Raw genomic sequence first — 24,564 nt, forward strand, 5'->3', positions numbered from 1 at the left:
TCAGGGGACGGAAGGGAGGCCTGTCTGGATTCCTGTCTTGAGCCCGATGATGGGCAGTAGAGAAATGAGCCTGCAGCCCCGATCCGGCCCCAGCACTGTGCTGTGTCTGCCTCTCACACTCACGGCTATCTATTGTCACCACACCTAGCAGCCCCTTTCCCCTTAAGTCTAGATGCTGATGGCCAGAGAGGAACTCTCATTGTTTGTAGGGGGCGTAGTGACCGACTTCGATGGCGATGGGATGCTGGACCTCATCTTGTCACACGGAGAGTCCATGGCTCAGCCACTGTCTGTCTTCCGCGGAAATCAGGTATGCACTGACCTCAGGCCCTTTAGCTCCCAGCCTGGTTGTGCTGCCAAGGACCCACGTGCGCATCAGAGCACAGGAACCTGGGCTCGCTGGCCAGCATGATGGAGAACCTAGGACCTGGAAACAGCAAGAAGGTCCACTTCCGGGAGAACCCCTTGCAGGGAGGACTGCTTCCGGAAGGACCCCTAGCTCCTCTGCCTTGGGCCACAGAAGCTTCTTGGCCCGGAACCTTGCCCCACAGTCTCTTGGTTTCCCCACTTCAGCAAGCTTTGCCCTTTTCTCTTCTGCTCCTCTCCTTTTCCTCCCCTTCCTCCTCTTCCCCCTTCTCCTCCTCCCCTCCTCTCCTTACATCGGTCCCAGCATTCCTGCCTCCCCGCCTACACCACCCTGGCTGATCCTGCCGCCTTCCTCCCTCCAGGGCTTCAGCAACAACTGGTTGCGTGTGGTGCCTCGCACCCGGTTCGGGGCCTTTGCCAGGGGTGCCAAGGTTGTACTCTACACCAAGAAGAGTGGGGCACACCTACGAATCATCGATGGGGGTTCCGGCTACCTGTGTGAAATGGAGCCTGTGGCACATTTCGGCCTGGGTGAGTCGGGGCCCATGACAACAGTAGCAGATTCCCCAACTAAGCGTTTACTGTGCGCTGTGTGATTCAGGGTCACACACACCCCAGCCCTAGGATTGGGGACGTAACTTCTCTGTGGCAACACAGCCGGTCCCCGCTGTAAAGGCCTCTGTTCTGTGGTATGTCTGTACCGGAGAGAGAGGAAGGGAGGAAGAGGAAACCCGGAGCCCCAAGCCCAGGACCTTTGTGGAATTAACTCACCTAGGGGTCAGAGGACTTAATTCTCCATTCTTAATTCTGCCGGGACCTTAGCTCTGTTCACACACTGAACTCCACCAAATATGTCCAGAGCAGCTGTCTGCTGTGACCCCCCACAACCCTCAAGAGCCAGCTCAGTCTTGCTGATGATGTCTTCCTCTGATGGAAGGCTTAGTGTTTTGAGTTTTCTTTTTTTTTTTTTTTTTTAAAAAAATGTATTTATTTTATGTATATGAGTTCACCATTGCTCTCTCTAGACACACCAGAAGAGGGCATCAGACCCTATTACAGATGGTTGTGAGCCACATGTGGTTGTTGGGAATTGAACTCAGGGCCTCTGGAAGAGCTGTCAGTGCTCTTAACTGCTGAGCCATCTTTCCAGCCTTGAGTCTTGAGTTTTCAATCGGCACGAAGTCACCTCAAGAGGTGAAGGCTGGATCTTGATGGAGGATGGGATCTCCATAGATCACAGAAACAGTCAAAGCACACTCCTGGGGCTACTGAGCTCTTACCACACAGCACTCAGAACGGCCCCAAAATCACGCTGCAAGGTGCTTGGCAGCTTCCGGACACAGGAGAAACTGTCTATGCTGCAGCCGTGGGGTGTATGTAACCTCCTGTTCTAAAAACGCTTTTGTGGGTCATATTTTTTAGTTTTGTATTTATTATTAGTGGCAGGGGGAGGGGCAGGCATCCATGCATGCGGTAGTCAGACAGAACTTTCTTTCGGCTTTCTCGTCCACCTTTCTGTGGGTTCCAGGGATTGAACTCAGGTCACTGGGCTTGAATGGCAAGTGCCTCTATCTGCTGAGCCATCTCACTGGCCTGTTTGGTAGAGTCTTTGGAAATAATAAAAACTGTTAGGTGTGCCCCAGCTGTTAAAGGTGCTCCTTGATCTATACTGGGGTTCTATGCCAAGGTAAGTTAAAAGATCTTAAGTTAGAAAGGTGTTGGGCTGCCCAGCATACCAAAGACACGTCCTCAGTTATCAGCATGGTATCCTGCAGAATGTCAGCTGTCCCCTTCAAGACTGTCCACCACTGCCCAATGTCCCCACGATGTATATTACTGGACCAGGAAAAAAAACACATTCGAGGTCCTAGGTTCAATTTCCAATTGAATATCTCTTGGTTTTAACATCAAAAGTTACAAATCACCAATTGGGGGACAGTCTGTAATAGCCCTAACTGTGTATCGCAGAAGAATGAAAACTTAAGATACACAGAGATATCTGCACTGTTATTCATAGCAGTAGTAGTATGCTTGTGAGACAAAAATCAAAAGCAATGTCCGGGCTTGGTGGTGCATGTTGTGATTATAAAAAGATAAAAAGGTATTAGGATATGTTCTACGGGGGTGTGGTGAGGTGTGGGGGAAGGGGGTGTCTCCGTGGCCCCATGCCAAGGCATCCCTTCCCCCTGAGGTACCAGCCACACAATGGTTTAACATAGAATAGAGTTTATTTATGACATGGGGAGGGGAGTTAAGAGAGTAGTAGAGGCAGCGAAAGGCAGAGAGAAGGAGAGAATAGAGAATAGGGAGGAATGGGGAGGGGGGCAAAAGGGCAAGATGCAAGAGAGAGAGGCAAGAAAGTAAAAGAGGAGGGACAAGCAGCCCTTTTATAGTGGGCCAGGCCTACCTGACCGTTGCCAGGTAACTGTGGGGTGGAGCTTAGACAGAATCCTAAGAGTGCTCACCTTTAATTCCAGCAGAGGCAGAGGCAGTTGGATCTCTGAGTTCTAGGCCAGCCTGGTCTACAGATCAAGTTCCAGACCAGCCAGGGCTACACAGAGGAGCCCTGTCTCAAAAGACAAAACAGAAACAAACAATGCAGGTGTCCTTTGGTTGACGCTTCATGGCTCCCGGTCCAGCTTGCTGCAGTACACTGATGCAGTCCGGCCATAAGAGCTGTTTGCTGAGCAAAGAGGTCTTGCCTCCAAAGTCACCTTCCCAAAATGACGAGGTCGTAGAACTGAAGATAGACAGCTCCCGATAAAGAGATGCTGGCGTGCAGATGTCCATGTGAGGCATCTCCACAGTGATGGGCAGTGGGTGTCTCAGTGGCAGTGGCTACGTGAATCTAATGTGCCGTCATGACAGAACTGTCCAACACCTGTTCCCATGGCACAGCCCTGATTCCCATGTGGTACAATCATAACACAAGCCGTAATCATGGGGGCCACCATGTGCACGACCCCCTCTGGGCTATCTTAACTACCTGCTGTATCTCTGGTTATTTCAAAATAAACCGTTTTTTAAAAGCCTGAAGTTAGAGGAAGATGTGAAAATTCCACAGGGAGGATGCAGGGTTTACAATTAATGGGCCAGCGACTGAGGGACACTGGGGAAGGAAGGGGTGAGCAGGGAGATAAAGCATTTGAGTTGAAGATTCCCAGGCGCTAACCAGATGCTTTCCCATGTGTTAGCGCTTTGTGAAGTGATATGATCTTAATATAAAAAGATTAGACAACACGTTCTCTAATCGATAAGTATATACCAGCATTAATATTAGGCACACCTCGTATGTGCACAGAAGGGGAGTGCAAAGAACATAAGCAGTTGCTTCAATCTGTGTGGCTAGATCACTACAGGGACTGCCGCCTGTTCTGGGCACAGTGCAGGGCACTCGATTCTCATGATTTGGTCCTCGTGAGTGCCCCCTGGTGGGCATTATTATCTCCATCTTGCAAATGAGAAACCCGTGGACCCTAATGTTGGAGGAAGACTGCCCAGGAGCTCGTAATTCTCAAATGACAGAGCTGGGATTCAAACCCAGGCCTGCCTGCAAATGTGGTTTGTATTTTCTACCATATGTTCTAGTATATGTGTGTGCATTCTGCTTTTTATAGAGAACACATAATATTTATGTAGTCTGAGAAAGAAGCAATAAATATTTAGGGGACCCAGGGCCTGGTTATATGAGCGTGTTCCCAGGCTATTGCGCTTGGATGGGTTAGCCTGAGCCAGGGGCGTCTGTCACTCCGAGGGCAGCCATTCGCTATCGCTGGCCCTAAAGGTACAAGTTGATTTTTAGACATGGAGTCCTCCCTCTTGCAAACTAACAGCAGCTGACATCTACGGACTGTTTCACATGTGCAGGGCTTTGCCTAAATTCTTCATCAATTCTCTTGGGACTTGGATGAATTATGAGCCACCGTTTATACTTTAGAGGCCAGAGAACTGGGGCTAAGGCTAAACACACTGACCCAGTCAGTCCACAGCTCCCAAGGATAGGAAAAGGCCGGCTTCGGGCTCCTCCTTAGACACTGAGTTGCTGGACTCTGTGGCTCCGCCTCCTGTGCCTTCTCTGCCTCTTTCTTCCTGGCATATATACATCTCCTCAGCTTTTGGGTATCCCAGAAGGCCATTCAAGTACCACGGTGGTCACCGTCTCAAAGGTGAGATGTTTAACAAGCCAGATGTCAGCCCCGTTCTGCTGGACAGAAAAAGAAATCGAGGCTCCCAGAGTAAACCAGCAGAGAGACAGGAGCTGAGCTGAGACGGTCTGGCCTCACATCCTGTAGACGCTCTCTGCTATTTTAGGATGTGTATTAGAGACCTCCCTGGGTCCTTTCTCTGTCCAGATTCTGTCATCACCATTAGAGACTGCTTCCTTGACTAGGCAGCTCACGGGATCATTTGGCGAGATCCAGGGTGCTCAGGAGTCCTCTCCCACCCGTGCTTAGGGCCACATACACCGCATCTGACTGCGGGCCACTCCCGATGCCAGCCCTCGATACTGCACAAAGAATGGGATTTGCTGTTGGTTTAAACCAAATTGCCGTGAGGGTCCCACACCCTACTCCTACCAGGTTCCTCTTTTATAGAGCTCCATTCCCAGAAGGACCCTAAAAGGAGGCCTGCTCTCCGGAACAGACCCTCGTTAGTTGCCTGAGATCGGTCTCAGGCATCAGAGCAGCCTCAGGGATCATTCCAGAAGCCTGAACAGTGAGGCGGGCCAGCTCTATCCCTGCCTCTTCAGGGCCCCTTAGGAGCCCAACATGTTTTTTATGGGCTGAGCACAGAGTTGTCCTTGCTGAATGATGGGGAAGGCAGCAATGGGGCAGAGCAGGCAGGGAGAGAGACGGGAATGGCAGAGGGAAAAAGAACAAGGGAAGAGAAATTGAACAGAAGCGGAATGAAAGAGGGGGCAGAGACATCGGGAGAGAGGCAGGAAGAACCGCTCCGGTCTGCTGAGTAAACCCTGGAAACCCATGCAAGGCTGACTCGGACTCACCCTGTGCTGACTTGGAGTTTGGAGAGGAAGGGACAAGTCAAATGAACCCTGCTCTGGACAGCTTTGCCAAGGAGGAAACTGAACCGGCTTTGGGGGGTAGGGTACAGGAGTGTAGCAAAATGGTAGGAACTTAGAAGGCAGGGGCAGGGCTGAGAGCATTCCAGAGGCCAGACTAGCTAGAACCAAGGCCCGGTGGTGCTGGTGGCGGGAATATTCATTTGGAGTGATAGGAGCAAAGCCTAGAAAGTGGGTGCTGGGCCCAGCTCGCTGGGGTCTGGGGGGCGGGGTGGCAGGCTGTGGTAGGCAGAGGGGCATCCTGTCATATACAGGAAAGCCAGAGGCGGCACTGTGGTGAGAGTCAGTATACAGGGGCAGCATCCCCCACAGCACTCGTTCTTAGAGCCCTTTTAAAAATTTTCTCTTGATTGTGAGAACAATGTGTATTGATTATAGGGAAATGAGACAATACAACAAATCATAAAAAGAAGTAAAAATCACCCACGATCTCATCACAGTGCTTGGAATATTAAGTAAAAAAGAATAAAACACAAACATCTCCTCCTTCACCCCAGCCCCGTCTGATCCATGCATTCCGTTCGTGTGCACCGGACACCTACTAGGTGCCCAGCAGTAACTACATCGAGACCCTTGCTGGAAATCCCCTGTATGCTAGTAGGCAGATCTAAAGCACGGAATCCATGATAAACAGAATACGTAGGTGAAATAGACTGTGTTCAGATTGCATTAGGTGCTACAAAGAGAAAATGACAAGCAGGGAAAGGGGTTACTAGCGGGCCGGAGACGGGACAACAGCAATCTTCAAATATGAGGCCATACTTCAAACAAACCTTTCTCCCATGCAATTCGCACAGGGGCACACATATAAATATACATTCTGCCTAGGTTTGGTGAGGGTTTTTTTTTTTTTTTTAGAAAAAAAAAATGACAATACTTTCTCCACTTACCTGTTTTACTGCCCTGAACGGTGAGAGCCTGGCCGCCCCTCCGCGGCTTTGCGTTTCTTTTATTTACCTCCAGCGCCAAGGGTTGGCGCACTGGGCGGCGGCGGCATTCATAATTTATTTACCGAGTTCCCTGTGGATGGACAGCTAGATTGTTTCCAGTTCTGGGCAGTTGTGGGTGAGAAGGGAGCTGTCTAGAAGGTGTCCTCTAAAAAGGCCTGCTCTAGGGCTCTGTATGACTGAGGAGCAAAGCTGTGTGTCCAGGGGCCCGAGCTGGAGCGGAGATCTGCAAAAGGCCCTCCCGACGGTGGGCACACAGTTCTGGCCCAGCCTAAGCAACCCAGCTCCCTGGTGGTCCTCACTCCTGAATCCCTCCCCGAGGCTCCTTTCTGATGTGGTGAGCTGGCGCTGAGGGTAAGCATAGAAGTGAGTACACGGAAGACACACAACCTCAGCCCTTCCCGTCCCCACGGGGTCAAACTCAGCACTTCCGGTCCACACAGCACGCAGGGCTCAGACTCCCAGAGGAGGCTGCCCTTGACGAGGCTCGCCTGCCTGCAGTTGCCTCTCTGTATGCTCCAGGCCTTACTAAGTCTGTGCAGTAGCAGTAAGAGCAGCAGACTCAGACCTTACGGGTAATCTCACCTCCCTCCCTAGAATACCTGACTTGTGCCGCACCAGGCAGTTAAAAAAACAAACTCTGGGACCTTTCTTAGCCCTGATCTCTAGGGGTCCCCTGAGGACCCGTATGCAGGGCATTATGGGTCTCCTTTCTCCTCAGCAGACCCTGCCCTCACTCCAGGGACCTCACTCCAGGGACCCCCTAACCTCATTCAGCAGTTCCTGCACAGCTGCCCCCTCCCCCGCCTGCCTGTCGCTGCACCTCCTGGGTGCAGACCACCTGCTGGCTTCATAAATAAGCCTTTCTGTTTATAGTGTTGGCTCCTGCCCACCCAGGCCCCAACCGGGCTGCCTCTGCACTTCCTGCCTGCCAGTAGGCTGAACCAGTGCACAGCTAAACCTGGCAAATAAAAACAAGTCCTGCCAACCCACTTGGCCCCGGTGTGCCCCCGCTGTGGTCACCCACTTCGTTCTCCCACCCCACGCGCTTGTACCATCCCACCCCACCCCCTCCACCGCACCTTCCTTTCAGTTAATTGTTTGTAAGTGACTCAAAGCTGCCTCCAAACCGGCTGGTGCTCATTTAGGGAAGGAAAATTCAGTGGCCCACATAAAAATGCCTTTATTAACGTGCAAAAATATTCCACCGACTGTATTCCCACCATCTGTTTTGCTTGTAATTCCGAAGAGCACAATTCCGTGTGGCTCCCTGGCCTTTGTCCTTGCAAAGCTGCCAGAGGCTTTCCCTGCCGTTCCTGACCTTTGTCTCCGCTGGGTGACACAGACCCTCCTTGCCCAGAGGCCCAGCAGAGAGCCTGCCTCAGAGGCCGGAGCCAGGTCCTCCAGCTTCAGGGACACTGGAGATGCCTGAACAGCAGCCCAGGGCTGGGGCATCTATCTGCCTGTCTGAGGACAGAGCCTGGGTTCCAGCCCTGCCTCAGATCTTCCCAAGTCACCTCCTACCTTGCCAAGCCTTGGTGTCTAAATCCGGAAAATGGATGTGAAACACCTGCCTCCTTAGGTTCCTGCCCCCCCTCCCCCACCTCACATAACAGCATCTTTCCACTCTGCTTCCCCAACCTTGAAACTTCTGCATCGTCAGACACGACCTGCCCTTTCACACCTGCATCCTTACCAAGCCGCTCCCAACCTTCGGACGCTTTTCTTCTGTCTCTGACCGAATAAATCGGCCCTCAGTTCTCACTGAGCGTCACCAATCCTGTCCCCAACACCTTCTTCACTTGTTATGATAACATTGTGATCGGTGCTCCCACAGTCACCCACTTTCCCCAGCTTGCTTGGGTCCTTTCCGTTCAAGGCTGAATCCCAGATCCCTGCTCAACATTTGATATGTGACGTCGCTGGGTGGAGGCAGTATAACAAGAGTGGATCTCAGGGGCACACAGGCCCTGGGTGGGTGACTGGGTCATTTTCCGACCTCTCCAAGTCTCAGTGGTCTAGTCTCTAAGATGAAGATGTGTCAAGGGGTGAGGAGCTGATATGTTGACACCATGAAGCATCGGGTCTGGTCCGGTCCGAGGATGCTGACAGGGGCTCAGTGTCCCTACGGACCTAAGAGCGGATACTGACCAGAACACCAAGGGTGAAACGCCCAGGGTGATACATGATCACTGAGGTGCTGTTCATGATCCAGGAAGAGGCTGTGCTGCCCAGGGCGGAGGGGCTGTGAGCCAGCACCCTCAAGTTTCAGACCGAAAAGCCAAGGCTGGGAATGGATGGCTTGCTTATTTATCTAACAGCCTCTCCCTGGTGCGCGCAGGGAGAGGACCTGGTCCAGAGCCGCTCGCCCCGGTGGGGGCTGCAAATTTGCGTCTATGAATATTCCTCAACTCTTTTGAGTTATTTGCGGCTTCAGTCAGGCTGTAAAATGTATTCATGGAGCTGTTCTGTTGGCTTAGGTGAGAAACACTTGCTTTTGTCTCCTTTTTTTTTTTAATGGAAAATGTTTGCTTTTCAAATGTGTCACTTAATTTGGGCACTTGCATACCCTAAAAATGCCAATTTTCATGTGCCTCACGATTCTGTTTTAAAACAGAAGAATTATACTTGTCCTTCTTCAGGTCCTTTCCCAACCCAGCTCTGGGAGTTGCAGGGATAGCAGTGGGCTTACTGAGAAACAGCTTCTGGCTAGATAGGGGGGTTCTCAACCTGTGGGTCCCGACCCCTCTCTGGCCAAAGGGTCTTTGTGCATATCTGAATATTTGTAAGAAAACTACAGTTATGAAGTAGCTCAGAGAACAATTTTATGTTTGGAGGTAAGCACCACATGAGGATGTGGTCGCAGCATTAGAAAGGTTGAGAACCCCTGATCTAGATGAAGCAAAACCTGGAACAGAAGTTTGAGTTGTCCGAGCCCCCCTTCCCCAACCCCTGCCCTGGGGGTCTGTGGAGGAGCAGGATGTCCTCTGAGCCCTTCCCACGATTGTCCCTTCATTCTTCCAGCAGTGTGTGGGCACTGCCTGCCTTCCCTTACAACCTGAGAAAGGCTGTCAGATGCAGTTGATCAACCCCTAGGTCATCACTGGTAGCCGGCCCTTGCCTCAGGGCTGGCCCCATTCCTGAAGCAGGAGCTGAGCAGACCTTGGCCATGCCTGAACAACAGATCAACCTTCCCAATCTGCTTCTTGATGTGTCGGTACAGCGTGCTGCTGTAGGGATGTGTGTGATGGACTCACAAGGGACACTGTCTGAGCTTCGAGGGTATCTTTTGTAAATGGCTCGGATCTACAGGGGCCTTCCTTAGGCACCCTTGACCCCCCACCTTTCCTTAGGCACCCTCGACCCCCATCTTTCCTGGGTCTTTTCATACAGTTCAGCTCAAGTGCCTCCTCCCCGGGAGTTGACCCTGACCACTGAACAGGATCTTGGCCAGCCCCCAACGATTCCTGGTCTCTTCTTCACAAAGCTTGTCTATATTCGCCATGATTTATTTCTTTGTCTGTTTGCCCACCTCCCAGATGGAAAGGATAACCCATGAGGAGACATTCCCAGTGACAGGAAAGGCATTTGGCTCCGAGCGGAGCTCCATAGATAGAAATACGAGGCGTGCTCAGAAGGTCACACGAGCTGGCTGGAGGGCTTGGATTTGTCCCCAGGACTCCCAGCCACCTGCTTCTCGTCGTGTTCTTTCAGCTTACCAAGCAACTGACAGAGCCTAGATGTGAACCCCTGGCTCTGAAGTCAACCTGCTTCTTACCAAGCCTTACAGCTCCCCTAATTCAGTCTCCTCGTGCCTCTTCTGTTGCCTAGAATGCTCAAATATGGTAGCCAAATATGGCATCGTATGGCTGTTGAGATGTAAATTAATTGAAATTAAGTAAAATGCTAAATTTAGTCACTCTCATCCTGCACATGGACAGTGGCTAGTGCACTGGACAGGCCAGACACTGGGCTTTCCCGGCACTAAAGAATGGTCGATTGGACAGTATGGCCCCAAGGAGGTGCTTCTCACTCATGCCCACAGTCCTTAGGAGAGCGTGTCATCAGTTACTATCTTTGTTAACGTATTTATGCCGGTGCTCCCAGAGGCCCTCTCTCCTGTGCTCCTGACCCCTGTCCTTCCTCCCACAGGACGGGATGAAGCCAGCAGCGTGGAGGTGACGTGGCCAGACGGCAAGATGGTGAGCCGAGGTGTGGCCAGCGGGGAGATGAACTCGGTGTTGGAGATCCTCTACCCCCGGGATGAAGATAAACTCCAGAGCATGGCCCCACTAGAGGTGGGCCAAAGCCTCCGAGCCGCAGAGTCAAAACAAAAAACAAAGAACAAGTAGAGTGATAGAGATGGTCTCAGGGAAGGGCAGGCTTCAGATGATGTCTCCATCAACACACCACACCCCCATCTCTTCAGCTTCTCACAGAATCCTGGAGGGTTGGCAAGGCAGTGCCATTGTGCACCCATTTTACAAAAGAGGAAACCAAAGGCCCAGAGAATGAAGCCAAGGCCAGCTAAGGTTACATATCCAGTTGTGCACTGGGTAGAGAACTGATTCCTAGTTTTGGTATTTTCTGAATACCTGAAGAGGCCTCCTCTTGTCCTTGGATGAGGCTCAAACCATATACCAGAGTTCTGGAGGCTTTTGAGAGGTCAGCTCTGGTCCAGTTTCAGGTCTGTCTGAGGTACATAGATCTCAAGTGCAGGGAGAGTGTGGATTACATCTGTTCTGCCTTCCCCCACCCACACCATCTCTCTCCGCTCTTAGCTCAAGGCTAGAATAAGAAGGAGGGGCTCCTCTCAGGCCCAGGCTAAGAGCACCTCTCAAGCTGCAATCAGGGGGACAGCTGCTCTGTTACTGTGACTAGGAGGGGACTGAGATGAGGCCTCTCAACTCACAAGTGTCTCTGCTTCTGCCCACCTTGCAGTGCGGCCAAGGATTCTCCCAGCAGGACAGTGGCCATTGCATGGGTGAGTTGCCTATAGGCACCAGAGGATGGGGCAGACTGGGATCTTCCTGGGGACTGTCAGCCTGACCTGCCAAGGCCCAAGACACAGACAGGGGTTAGAAAGATAGGGAGAGGAAGGTGCCATTGGTCCTTAGGACTCCAGAGGCCAAGACAGTGATGCTATGACTCACCAAGGTGAGTGTGACATTAACAACTGCAGGCTGCTCCGTACACCGCTGGGCACTGGCAGGGCCTGCCTGCCACGAATATCAGACCAAACCTGGGGATGGCACACAGACACAGACCATGATGAGTAGGCCTCACCCTGGCAGAGGCAGAGCAGAAACATTCCATGGCCATCCTGAGGAACAGCCAGTGAGGAGGATGAGAAGATGGAGGGGGAGCTGATGGAGAAAGGCACTTGGGCAGCACAGGACTGGAATGTGATCTCAGAGCAGATAGGGCACTGCAGCCCGGTCCAGCGCAGGGCAGGCTCAGGGGAGGCCCGTGGCTGCCAGACGCCAACTCAGCAAGGCTCTCATGACTTTCCTTCTTCCTTCCTTCCTTCCTTCCTTCCTTCCTTCCTTCCTTCCTTCCTTTCTTTCTTCCTTTTTTAAAAAGATTTATTTATTTTATTTATATGAGTACACTGTAACTGTCTTCAGACACACCAAAAGAGGGCATCAGATCCCATTACAGACCACACCAATACAGTGTGATTGCTGAGAATTGAACTCAGAACCTCTAGAAGAGCAAGCAACCAGTGCTCTTAACCACTGAGCCATCTCTCCAGCCCCTCCCTCATGACTTTCTAAAGTCCCCCAATATGCTATGAAGAGGATAGTCTAGCAGCCCAGTGTTCAGAAGATGTGCAGCCTAAAGCCTTACATCCTGATGAATTGCACTGAGGACGTAGGACAAGGATTCTTTCTTCCCTAGACCCAGAGAAAACTAGACACAGCCCCACTCTTGTGGAACTCCCAGACAACAGAGCAGCCCACACGTGAGCCGCTGACAACCATGTGTGGGACCAGGGATGGAATGAGCAGGGTGACACCAAGGGAGGTGTTAAACTATCTGGGGTAGATCCCAGAAGGCAGCCTAGAGAAATTCAGGTCAGTCAAGGGACCCGAGGGGTGATAAAATGTGCAGGACAGCCACAGAAAGCAGAGTCGGTGTGCCCGTGGACGATGCCGCCTGGGCATTGGAGTACAAAATGAGGAAGTATAGGAATGAAGGGTTAGGATGGCAGAGGAAGACATGACTCCCCCATACAGCCCGTGTCCTCAGCCTGGTCACATGATACATGGACAGCACAGGCACAGGAAGCCTCCGTTCCTTCTCTACATGCGGAGAGGACCCTTTGAGACCCCAGACCTAGCTCAGTCCTCCTTTCTGTCACCCAGCAGACCTCCTGATACTAAGCACCGTGCCAGGCTCTGGGGATGCAGCCAGGTGCCTTACCACCTTTGCACCCTGGTAGAGAGGGTCGGACCTCAGACACAGGACTACACAGCGTGTGAAAATGGGTTAAGAACCCTGTCAGCAAGGTGCTCTCTGAGGACTCGGCAGAGATCAGAAAGCACCACTGGTGAAAGGACTTTTAAGCCAGGTCCTCAAGGAATAGAAGGGCCATCCCCAGGAAGAGCTGGTGGGAGAGCTTCCCTGTCGCAGGAAGAACAAAGGGAAAGGGCATGAGGTTGCCACAGGACTGTGTGTCGCAGGCGCTGTTCCTGCTGAGATGAGGCAGAGACCTTAGCGCAGGTCAAAGGGGAGCGGAGACTCCAGGAAGGAACCTGGACTTTGTTCTTAGGCCCTCGGAAGCTAAGTGAGAGAGTGACCTGAAGTGATTCACATCTTTAAAAGATCACTCTGGCTGCTGAATTGCAGGCTGGATTGGAGGGAAACATGGAAGGCGGGAGGCCAGTAAGGCAGCCACTGCAGAAATCCGGGCAAGAGACCGTGAGGGCTGGGCGTGGAGTGGTGGCAGAGTGAGGAAGGGGGACAGATGAGACATGGGGCAGAGTGGATAGGACCCCCCACCCCGCTGTGGGATTACACCCTGGAGTGAGGAAAGGGGAGGACCTGGAGATGACTCTGATTTCTGCTGGTGTGGCTGAGCAGTTGGTGACGGGCACTGATGGAACCGTGGAAGATGGAAACAGGACAGAGAGGCTTAAGAGCTGAGGGAAATCAAGAGTTCCATTTTGGAAATGATCAGTCTGAGGTGTGGGGCAGGCCTCCAGGTGGAACTGCCATCTAGGTCATTGGGTGATTGGATTCATGAGCCTGGAGCCCACAGGAGAGGTTATGGCTGAAGGCAGGAAGTTTACATTCATCCGCGTATAAAGAGTTTATCTAGAGAAAGTGCTGTGTCAGGACCAAGCCTGACCTCTCCCAGTACGCACAGAACCAGGATAGAAGGAGCTATCCAAGGGCACTGAAGTAGAGAGAGGCCCAGCAAGAAGGGACATGCCCAGGGCCACAGATCAGTGAGCAGACGGATCCTGAGCTAGGACACACTGCCCACACGCCCCTGGTGAGTGACTCCCTTGCCTTGCAGACACCAATGAATGCATCCAGTTCCCATTCGTATGCCCTCGAGACAAACCCGTGTGTGTCAACACCTATGGAAGCTACAGGTGCCGGACCAATAAAAGATGCAGTCGGGGCTACGAGCCCAATGAAGACGGCACAGCCTGTGTGGGTAAGTGGAACCCTGGCCACACACAGTAGCAAAAGACACGTGCCCTGTGCTGGGGACTGGCAGGGGGGGATGGGTGGCTCTGAGTGGGCTCCAGGCCACAGTCATTAGCCCCTGCACCCCCCTGGGTTGATAGATGCTCCCAGACTCACATTAGCTCTCCAGGGGAGACCATGCCAGGCTTGAAGAGGCCCTATCACTACTGTCCCACCGGAAGGGCCTGGGGTAGTGCATCCTGATCTTACCGTTATCCCTCTATTCATGGTTCCTGAAGCAAGCGTTCCCACCCAGCAGTCAGCCCGTGTTTTCATAGCTGGGGTAGAAAATAGTTCTTCCAAGTCACCTTTGGCAGATCATTTCTGAATTAGTGTTTGTTCTCCTCCTTCCTCCCAACCATTCCTTTGTCTCTTCCCCATTTCTTACCTCCCTGCCCTTTCGTTTCTTTGCAGCTCAAGTGGCCTTTTTAGGTGGGTATTCTTCGGCTGCCTTTAGACTCTCTGAGCCTCTCTCTCAGGCCTCATATCTTTCTCTAGGCCTGGGACTTTGCCTTCAGTTATATGCACTTTAAATCCCATCAATAAAGGAAAAAAAAATCTAACAACCTTTGTGGAAAACTATATCTCTCCTGCTGCCTACCTCTCTCCACACCCAATAGATTCTGCCATGTGCTCCTTCGAACGGACAGCAGGGGTGGCCATCTTTGAAAAGGGAAGTTTGGGAGATACTGATGGGACCTTAGTTGTTGGTGAAGCCTTTCTTTGCATGTTTTCTGAGAAAACAGAAAAGGAAAAGTCTCTCCTCTACCCCACCCCTCATTCCGTCAGAAGAACCAAGAGAGTCCAGTCATTTCTGTATCTTCGTGAGCGTCTTATTTTGCCCTTAACAAAGATGGCTCCCAGGGGGTTGCTTGCTCAGTTGACTCAGTAATGTATCATGTGCCTGCTGATTTGGCCTGTGCTGTTGCTGCTTTGTACAACCTGATTTCCTATGATTACGAAAGCCTTATTGGATTGGTGGTGGCGACGGGAAGGGAAAGGGTGGCCCTTTGGGACTGTTGATAAAAAATGCTTAAGTTTGAACTTGCTAAGTCTTCCAGCCTCTTTTCTGGAGAAATTATGCTAAATAAATTCCCTGCTGGATACTAGCTAGCGGGGAGGGGCGTCTGAGCAAGTACATGCTGGTTGGAGTGTTGAAGTAGCTGTGACGCCTGCCAGGAGGTACACGGAAGCAAGTCATGGCCTCAGGGAAGTGCGATCCTCAGGCGCCCGGCAAGGCAAGAGGAGTGGGCAAGGGGCGGGGACGAGGCAGGGCTCCATGCAGTATCCTTCCTGCAATCAAGGTCTCCATTCTTGACCCCCATCGCCTTTCCATACAGGACAAGAGAGTGGGGTCAGTACATCCACGCACCCCCTGTTCTCTCCCAGCTCCCTGCTGCATGATTGGACCTAGGTGTGGCTAGTCTCCTGGTTTCTAGAAAGAACTTAACAACTCAGCCTTTGCAATATGCTTAGGAGAGCCTGGAAGTGCCCGTACCCAGAGTACTCTTTGGGGATGATGTAACACCGCAGAATAGGCTCATGACCAGCTCTGGTAGTGAAGGCCCGTTATAAATCACAGATATATTCTTCATGGGGGAAAAAAGTCGCTTGAAGATATAATAAAATCATGCTTAAGAATGCAGCAAGCCCTTTAAAAACATATTTAACAAAAAAACTACCCTTTCCTGATACCATAATAATATTCCCAATAAATCACAAAATATGAATTCCTTGTAGCTAGTGCCTTGTTTACACTCAGAACCAGAGCCTAAATGAAAAGTTTTAAAATGAAAACAGCTACAATTTCCCTGGGAAGCACATTACAACTTAAAAATCGTTCCAATTCCACCAGCACTGTCCCTGCGTATCGACAGGGAATTAAAGATCTGCAAGGGCCCCAGACATGAGACTCAGAGAGATGAAGAGATTGAGGTCAAGCCGGCCCAAGGTCACAGAGCCAGCTGGCCCCCAAGCCAGGCCTGCAGCCTTTTCCTGCCAAGGGCGAGTGGTTGGCTACTCGGACTTTTCCCCATTCACCCCGGGAAGCTGCTGCCTTTTCAGAAATGAACAAGTGGATCTGAGATAGCGAGACAAGGACAGCCCAGAGCCCACAGGGACTGGTCGCAAACGCGGCGGCAGTAGGAAATGACAAGATAAGGAGTTCCATTGACTGGCCACACACGTCAGCGTGAGAAATGGGAGTAGAGAAACAACATGGAGACAGCCTGCCGAGGACACCAAGCGTGCCAGCCCACTCCAGAGCACGCCCGATCCCCGCCCCCCCCCCCCCACGTTGAGTTTCAGGCCACAGGGTCTGTCTGTACCATTTCATTCCTGTCTGGTGGGAAGGTCCGAGCAGTCAAAAAGACAGGTTCAAGACTCCCTAACTGCTAAGAGCAGACTCAGGGTGAGAAGGCTTTCCTCAGGGTTCATTCATTCAGCAGCTGTTGGCCGAGGCCTGCTCCACAGTGGGGCCTGAGTGGGGCTCTAGGTTTGTAACAGTGAGGAAAGATAGCATGGTTGATAACCCACACGCACGCACGCACGCATGCGGCCTTCCCTCCAGGCGGTCGGAAAAAGCCAAATATAAGGGTGGGAGGGAGGGGGACCATACGGGGCTCTCTTAAAAGTCTAGCTCTGTTCTCGTGTTACTGCACCCGGGAAGCAAACTCCACACATTCACTTATCTATGTGCCCATTCAGCAAGTGTTTATTAAGAACCTCGTGGGATTCTCATGATGAAGGTGACCAGCACTCTGTAGTGAGAAGGTCAAGTGTCCTACAGCCAAGATGCTTATATTGGAGGGAAACATACAAGGCTAAATAAACTCTGAACCAAGCCAACTTCACCTGCCCCCAAGCCCAGGCCCGCTACTCGCTGGGCATCCAGATATTGGAGCCCGGAGCCTATGTCCCAGACCTTCATTTCACTGCCTGAGTGTTGTCAGCCACGGGTGACTGGGTGCAAGCTTCAGGGAGGCCACCTTCTGCTTCCTCTTCCTGGGACTCAGGGCACCCGAACCCTCCTTGTCCCCTTCTGAGCACACACACCTTTCTTCTGTCCCATTAGGTCCCTGACATCCTTTTTTTTAAGGTTATGTTCCAAGTTGTAAAAATTACAAAAAAAAAAAAAAATGGAAAAGACACCTCCAGGGCAGGTAAATAACACACCATCAACTCTAGCCAAGCCGGAAGTGGAATCCTTTCCAGACTTCATTCCATTTTTCAAGAATACCCCCCAAAATGACTTTAACAATTTTCACAGTAATAATAACTACAACAATAATACCGCTTTTATTCTGTCTGATGCAGCCTCCTCCAGGAATGTCCCCCCCTCAGAATGACAATAATGGCTTTCAGTGAGTGAGCTCAGCATGTCTGGGGAGGACAGAAACTCCTTACAAGAACCAACTCGCTTAATCCCTGCAGCAGCCCCTAGAGGAAAAGGCTGTAATTATAGGGATACATTAAGTGGTTCCCCAGGATCACACGGGCTGGGGTAGGCAAAGGTGGGGTGGCGGCCCAGACAGTCTGGCGGTCTCCCACCTGTATGCTTACCTCCCATGCCTACCTGCTTCATTCAGAGAGCCAGGTTTGGGCAGAAGCCATAGTTCCTCATCCCTCCTTAGAGTCAAGGGCTAAGTGGGAAGGGAGAAACAGAATCCCCAGAGAGCTGAGGCAGCCCTACCAAGGTCACACCAAAGCCTGCGGGGGTGGGGGGGTGGTGGAGAGCAGGCCACACCCACTTGGAGAGCACCCTCACCAGGCCAGCCTGGTCACTTTCTCCAGTGCACCCCCATCACCGACAGTCCCTGCTCTGGGAAGGTGCCATTCCGAGGGCCAGGAGTCTGAATATGAGTCACTCTGGCTGCTATGGCCCCCTCCCAGGGCTTGGGTATCACATCCCGACCGAGAAGGCTGGACCAAGCAAGAACTCCAACACAGCCTCTGTTAGACACATGGAGACAGAGGACATGTCATTATTTCGGGGTTCCAGACTCTCAGTCTAGGAGGACCGTCAAGTCCTTCCCCTTACCTCTCTGCCAGTGTGGCCACCTGTGTCTCATTCCTTTTGTAAGCTCAGTAGCCAAGCCACAAGGAGTCAGAAACCTGCCAAGGGCTGAGGTTGTGTCTCCTTGGCAACAGGCACATCCTAGAAGGATGGAGGCAGCTCTGGCTAGTTAACAGGACAGATAATCCCACTGCCGTCCACCTTCAGCAGCTCTGCCTGCTTATGCAGCACTGTGGGGCAGTGGATCGGTCAGAGGGTAGACCATCAGAGGAGAAATGAGAAGCAAGAAGACACAAGCGCCTCCTCGGGGAGAAGCTAACATTTACGGAATGCCCGCCATATGCCAAAAACTGCGTAGATGTCTGCATTAATCCTTACTCCATCCCGAAAGGCAAATGTTACTGGTCTACTCTATTACCGAGGAAACTGAGGCTCGGAAGAGCAAGCTGCACAGGTCACAGTTTGCCGAAGTGGCCAACGCTGGAATTTAGACCCCAGACCGTCTCTGTTCCGCAGCTTGGGCTCCTAAGCTGTGTGCTGTCAGTTTCCAGGTAATTTGCACCTAAGGGAGTTATGTAACCAGCTGGACACTGATCCTCAACTACAGACCTACTAGGGGCTGAGCATTATTCCAGTGGCTTCGGATATTTATTGATTAACCTGACAGCATTTCTTCCATGTTGACATATGGCAAGGCATGATCACATAAACATGGCGGTAAAGTCGTGTGTGTTGGGAAAATCCCAAGTGAGTGGGGAAAAGGGGAGGGAGGCATTAGGGGAGTTTGTGAGTCCCTGGGTAGAGGCACTCTAGACTGTTACTTTAGGTAGGGTGGGCCAGAGTGCTCAGCCCCCCCCCGGGGGGGGGGAAGATACTTCAAATTTAAAGTAGGTAGAGTATCTTCGAACCTCAGTTTCTCATCTCTAAAATGAGTATGAAGCGTACATTTATTAAACTTGAGTTTAGCAGTAACATATACCTCACAGTTATTGTGTTAAACTTGCCAGTGTCTGGCATGGAGTACGCCTCCTATAAATTAGAGATCTCATTATTAATAAATACCAAAATTGATGGTGGAGCCAGGTCCTATTTGGTGTCAGTGTCCCACGCTTCCCCACAGTTGTGCCTGGAACAACCAGGGTTGTGCAAGCAGAGACACGGGAAGCACTGGCTCCCCCGAGATGCTGGCAGGTAAGTGAGAAAGAGACGCTAGGAGCACAAATAGCTCCCTGCCCTGGGGTGGGCCAGGTTCCGCATAGTACTCACAGGGCACCATTCCCAAAGAGAGTACTCACGGAACAGAGTGGGCATGAGGTCAACCAGGCCACACAGAGCAGAGGCTGCTGGGAGCCACGGCACTTTTCTAGACAGTCCCCATCAGCACTAACAGAGTCCTCCAGCAGTTAGTGCTGAGGCGCCTGAGAGGTCTTCTAATTCTGCCGTGTGCTTTGCAGACAGGGAGACTGAGGACCACAGACTCTGCCACCCCGTATGTCCTCCCCTGGGCCCACACTGCCCATGGCTCTTTTGAAGACCTCAGGCCAGGCTACTATTCCTTACTTCCTTTCCCAGAAAGCCCCGCTGTTTCAGAAGCGTGCGATCACAATTTTGAGAATAAGTGGGTAGCACTGGTTCCTCGCACCAAGCGACAGAAAGAACCACACACTTGATCTTGGAAGCACTCCACACAGAGGCACCCGCTCTAGGAGACACCTGGGCAGCTGAGAGTAAGGAGGCAGGGTCAGGAGCTAGCGAGGAGGGGAGCAAGGAGACTCTGTCACCATTCCTAGGGCGCTCTCCTCAGAGCCCATGCACCCTTCCACCACACCCGCTTGTGGGGAAGAAGAAAACCCGACTGGGGCCGCTCATTCCCATACAGGTAGCTCCTCTGCACGGCCAGTCCCAGAGCAGCCATAAAGAATTCTATCCTCTGAGAGGCTGGATGCCTCTCTTGAGCTAAGGGTTGACTTCCTTCCCTCTATGGAAGGAGAAACACACCCCAGCTCCTGACTGCTCCTGGGCAGCAGGAAAATAGGTAGAAACCAGACAGAGGAAGGCAAGTCAGACGTGCCCATCTCTGCTGTTCCAGAAAGATGCAGAGAAGAGAAAGGGGCAGAATCCAGGGTTGTCTCAAGGACAAAAATCATAATAGCTCAGTCTAAGTGTACTGGCTCTTCCTGGTTGTCAACTTGACTCTATCTGGAACAAACTACTATCCAGAATTGGAAGGCTCACCTGTGATCCTAGTCTGGAGGCTGGGAGATACAAGTTTCTGACCTCGATCTCGGCATAGAGATCATGAGGCATAGTGGCTATGAATCCCAGAAGATTAAGACAGGGAGATCCCTGAGTTCAAGGTCATCTGGGATGAAACAAGTCCCAGATCCTGGCATGGTGGCATATGCCTTTCATCTGGGCCACACCCTCTGCTGGAGACCTACATGAGGACATTGAAAGAAGGAAGATTCACTCTCTCTTCTTCGCCTGCTTGCCTTGTGGGACTGAGCAACTGCTATATCCTTGGACTTCCATCCACAGCTGCTGCTGACCATTGTTGGGGCGTTAGACTACAGATTAGAAGTCATCCACAAATTCCCTTATTATATAGAGTCTACCCATACATTCTGTGACTCTAGAGAACCAAGCAAAAGGTACCCCATGTGCCAAACGCCACGTCACTTCTTATAGACCTAGTACTAGATCCCTATGACCGTCCTTCTATCCATCTATGCTTGAAATCTTATCCTCACTAAAAGACTGTTAAAAAAAAATAAAAAAGGCTTGCGTTTACATGCTAGACAATCCAGCTCCACCCTCTGAAGGGAGGTCCAGCGTCTCCCCTCTGAGCCTCAGCTTCTTCCTCCACAGAGTGGGGTAGTAGCAGCCTCGAGGAGCAGCAGCGAGGCTCCTCCAGGAAAGGACTCTACGCAACACCTAGCTGATGAAATGTGGTATTATTATGAAATCTGTTCCAAGGCCTTCAACTCGTGGCCGCACTTCTCGTGGTGCCTGACTTTACAACAATCCATAAGTCATTAACCAGGCGATATCAGACCTAGAAGACTCCTTCCCGGCAAGACACATCCATCACTCAGTTACAAATGCTGAACTCATTTGGGGATGGGATAAACACAGAGGCTTTGCTTTTGAAGAGTCCAGGCCTGTGTGGGGAACGGTCCAGGGGAACACAGGGCCAATCAGGGATCGTCCATTCACCTGCCTCTCCAGGGTCTGCAGGCATCCATCTCCAGCCAGGCAGCCCTCTCAGTCCTGATCCGTCAGTCAGTCCCCAGAACCCATACTCTCTGTTATCCACCCACATAGCTGTCAGTTCATCCTTGCTCTGTCCATCCCTATCCATCCATCCATCCATCCATCCGCCCACCATGGTATTTCACCCTAATACCTAGGCCTAGACTTCCATCCTCCCCTGAAAAAAAAAAAAAAAGAAAAAAAAAAAACCAACAACAACATGAAAGTCCAAAAGGATTTTTCCTCCTAGAAATCATGGTGTCCAGGCAGCATGGGTGAGGGCTAAGTGGAGCCAGGACGTGTTCTTTGTCCCCTCCTCTCCCAGAAGATCCACAGAAACACAGCCAGGGTGACCTTACTGAGAGCTGTGGCAAGCTCAGGGGATGGCCAGACGTTGCCTCTGCTTTTTAATTGAGTTGTTTGGTGGCCATTTGCCGTTCAATTGTATCGCTCTTAAGCACCACCTCTCCGCATTTGCCTCTCTCCGCCATTGCCCGGGGGCCTTCAGATCGCAGTGCTGCATCGGCTCCCTCTTCCTGGCAGCCTGTGATAGGCTGCATCTTCCGTTCAGTGCCAAGGGTGAGGCATCATGACTGGCACCTGAGGGGGATATGGGAGGGCGAGACGTGAGTAGGCAGGATACCCACCCTCAAGGGGTTTACTGATTAATTGGGGACAGCGGGGAAAGAGGCTGTCATTATATATGAGACCTTGTAAGCTGTGTGCAACATTTCCTCCTTCCCAAACATCCAGCAACAGTGCTCTCAGGTGGTAGCTGGTCCCCAATCACTTTTCCATTACAGAAATCAATAACTTGAATTACTCCAAAATAACGAGCCCCTCCATCCCCCTCCAAAACTAATTTTTTTTTCCGTGTCTACATCTGCCCACGTGCCTTACTCCGGGTCTGGAATCCATCTTCACGAGTCAGCCCAGGTAGAACGGCATCTCGCTCCTGACTGTGACACACTCTGCTGAGGCAGAATGAACCAGGGTGCAGCGTCAGGGACTTAGGTTCCAATATTTGCTCTGAGACATTCAACTGTGGGCTCTTGTCAAGCTACCTAAAACAACCTGAAACTTCCGTTTCCTCACATACACAACCAGAGTGTTAGAGAAGTGTGGAGCAATGATGTTTGCCAATGTTCCTGCTTATATCAGGGGTCACTGAAGCCTGTTAGCCCCATGTGAGTATCTGAAACCTTCTATAAAGCTGTGTCACAAGTCCATTGCATCATGATGCCCCAGTGTCCTTTCCACAACAGCAGTAGTAGCTTACGTTAAGGAAACCAACAATCATTTACAAGGATTCCTTCCTGTTGTGCTGCTGATTTACAGAGGACCTAGGCTCTGGGAAGTTAGAAGTGTCTGGGGGGGGGGGGTGAGTCCCCTGGCTGGTGCTGCCCTGAAACCTTCACATCTGCTCCTCTATTGTCCCTGAGCCAATACCACAAACCCCAGTGCCACCCCAGCCGCTCTGCGCAGCATCCTGCATCACATGTCCTACAGATGCTGAAAGGACAGGTCCTTTGAAGGACTTCTTAAAAGAAGAACTGTGAGTATGGTGTACTCTGCCCTTGCTGCCGCCTGGAAAAATATAGCCTCAGGAGTCACCTGAGGAGAGTCATGTGGAAACCCTCAAATGTTAGACTCTAAAAGCCAAAAAGGATGCCGGTGTTGCAGAGCACCGATCTCATGCCAGGCGCATTCCCAGCTATTTTCTCAATGAGTCTTCGAGACCGGTTATTCTTAACCTTTCCCGTCAGTCATATATACCTTTGAGACTCGGCTAAGAGCTATGCATTGTGTCTCCCAGATAAAAATACTGATCGTGCATTTACGTGCAGGGCTTTGAGGTGGAGGTTAAGATACCAGTTAAGAGAAAGCACTTGACACATCTTTGATCCCAGCACTTGGGAGGCAGAGGCAGGTGGCTCACTGTGAGTTCAAGGCCTGCCTGATCTACAGAGTGAGCTCCGGGACAGCTGGAGCTACAGAGTGAGACCTTGTCTCAAAACAAAACCAAAAACACAAAACAGAAGCGGTTGTGAACCTTTTCTGGTTTTCTTAGGCTTTCTCTTTTGGTGGCCTCACTCTCACTATATCGACCACTTTTATAAATATCCACAGTAAACAGCAAACAGGAAAGGTATGCACACACACATACATGCACTTCATATGTTGAATTGCAACTGTCTGGGTTAACGTGAGGCATGCTAATAGATCCTCAGTAAACCATGAATTCTAGTGCTTTGCTTTCTTTTCCTATCTTGGAGCAAATACACTTTTTTGGTTAATTTTATCAAACAAGACACAGTAAAATGCATTGATTTCAAGTATTCAATACACTCAATTTTTTTATTTTCTTTCCCCCCCCCCCCCCCCCCCGAGACAGGGTTTCTCTGTGTAGCCCTGGCTGTCCTGGAACTCACTCTGTAGACCAGGCTGGCCTCTAACTCAGAGATCCACCTGCCTCAGCCTCCCAGAGTGCTGGGATTACAGGCGTGAGCCACCACCGCCCGGCTACACTCAATTTTTAAGAAGACCCAGTGCGACCAGCTCTCCGGCCTCGAAGCCGAAGGGTCTCCAGACCCCTCTCCTCCACCTCAGACAGACAATGGCGTCTGTCTTTGAACTTGTCTCAGGCTGTGTCTGATTAATTTTGCGGAGCCAGTATTTTTAATCCAGGTCTCAGGATTAGGTCTCAACAGTTGTGTGGAGTGTTTCCTATGTGACAGTGGCGGAAGCTGAGGCTGTCTCCAATGCTGACCGATATCTTGAAGTCAGAGCTCAAAGACTGGTTTTGTTTAGAGCCACGTTTCACTAGCTTGTCCTTGGAATAGAAGGCAAAGGCCGGATGAGGGCGCTTCCTTCAGGGGCCTCATAGGAAGTGGGGGAGGGGCTCCCAGACCAGGCAGTGCCTGAAGCAGCTGAAGTGGCTTTGGGGGGTGAGGGGGGCGAAAGAGCGGTTGTCTCAGGACGGCTGCCTTGACCCACACCTCTAGAAGCTGCAAACAACTTCCAGGCCACAGCAGCTGCTGGCTTAGGGTGATTGACAGAAGCGGCTTTTGACTAGTCTTTTGGCTCTTGGCTGCAGTACATAATCCCACCACTTGGTGGCACTCGAATTTATATAAACCCTCAAGTCCTCGTTCACACAGGCTCTGTCTTTAACCAAAGGAAGAAAGGCAATGCATGCAGCA

At 51.3% G+C, this 24,564-nt stretch overlaps 1 protein-coding gene across 1 annotated transcript in view; it reads left to right on the plus strand.

Moving 5' to 3' along the window:
- Positions 1-14,637, plus strand: part of Crtac1 (cartilage acidic protein 1) — a 143,656-nt gene extending 129,019 nt beyond the window's left edge. The window contains exons 10-15 of the mRNA XM_052185632.1: positions 210-310; positions 729-897; positions 10,546-10,691; positions 11,335-11,377; positions 13,919-14,062; positions 14,509-14,637. Of these exons, the coding sequence (XP_052041592.1) occupies positions 210-310; positions 729-897; positions 10,546-10,691; positions 11,335-11,377; positions 13,919-14,062; positions 14,509-14,627 (722 nt within the window). The 3' untranslated portion in view covers positions 14,628-14,637. The remainder of the gene's footprint in view (positions 1-209; positions 311-728; positions 898-10,545; positions 10,692-11,334; positions 11,378-13,918; positions 14,063-14,508) is intronic.
- Positions 14,638-24,564: the final 9,927 nt, after the last annotated feature.

The sequence above is a fragment of the Apodemus sylvaticus genome, chromosome 1, assembly GCF_947179515.1.
Source record: "Apodemus sylvaticus chromosome 1, mApoSyl1.1, whole genome shotgun sequence".
Taxonomy (NCBI): Eukaryota; Metazoa; Chordata; class Mammalia; order Rodentia; family Muridae; genus Apodemus; species Apodemus sylvaticus.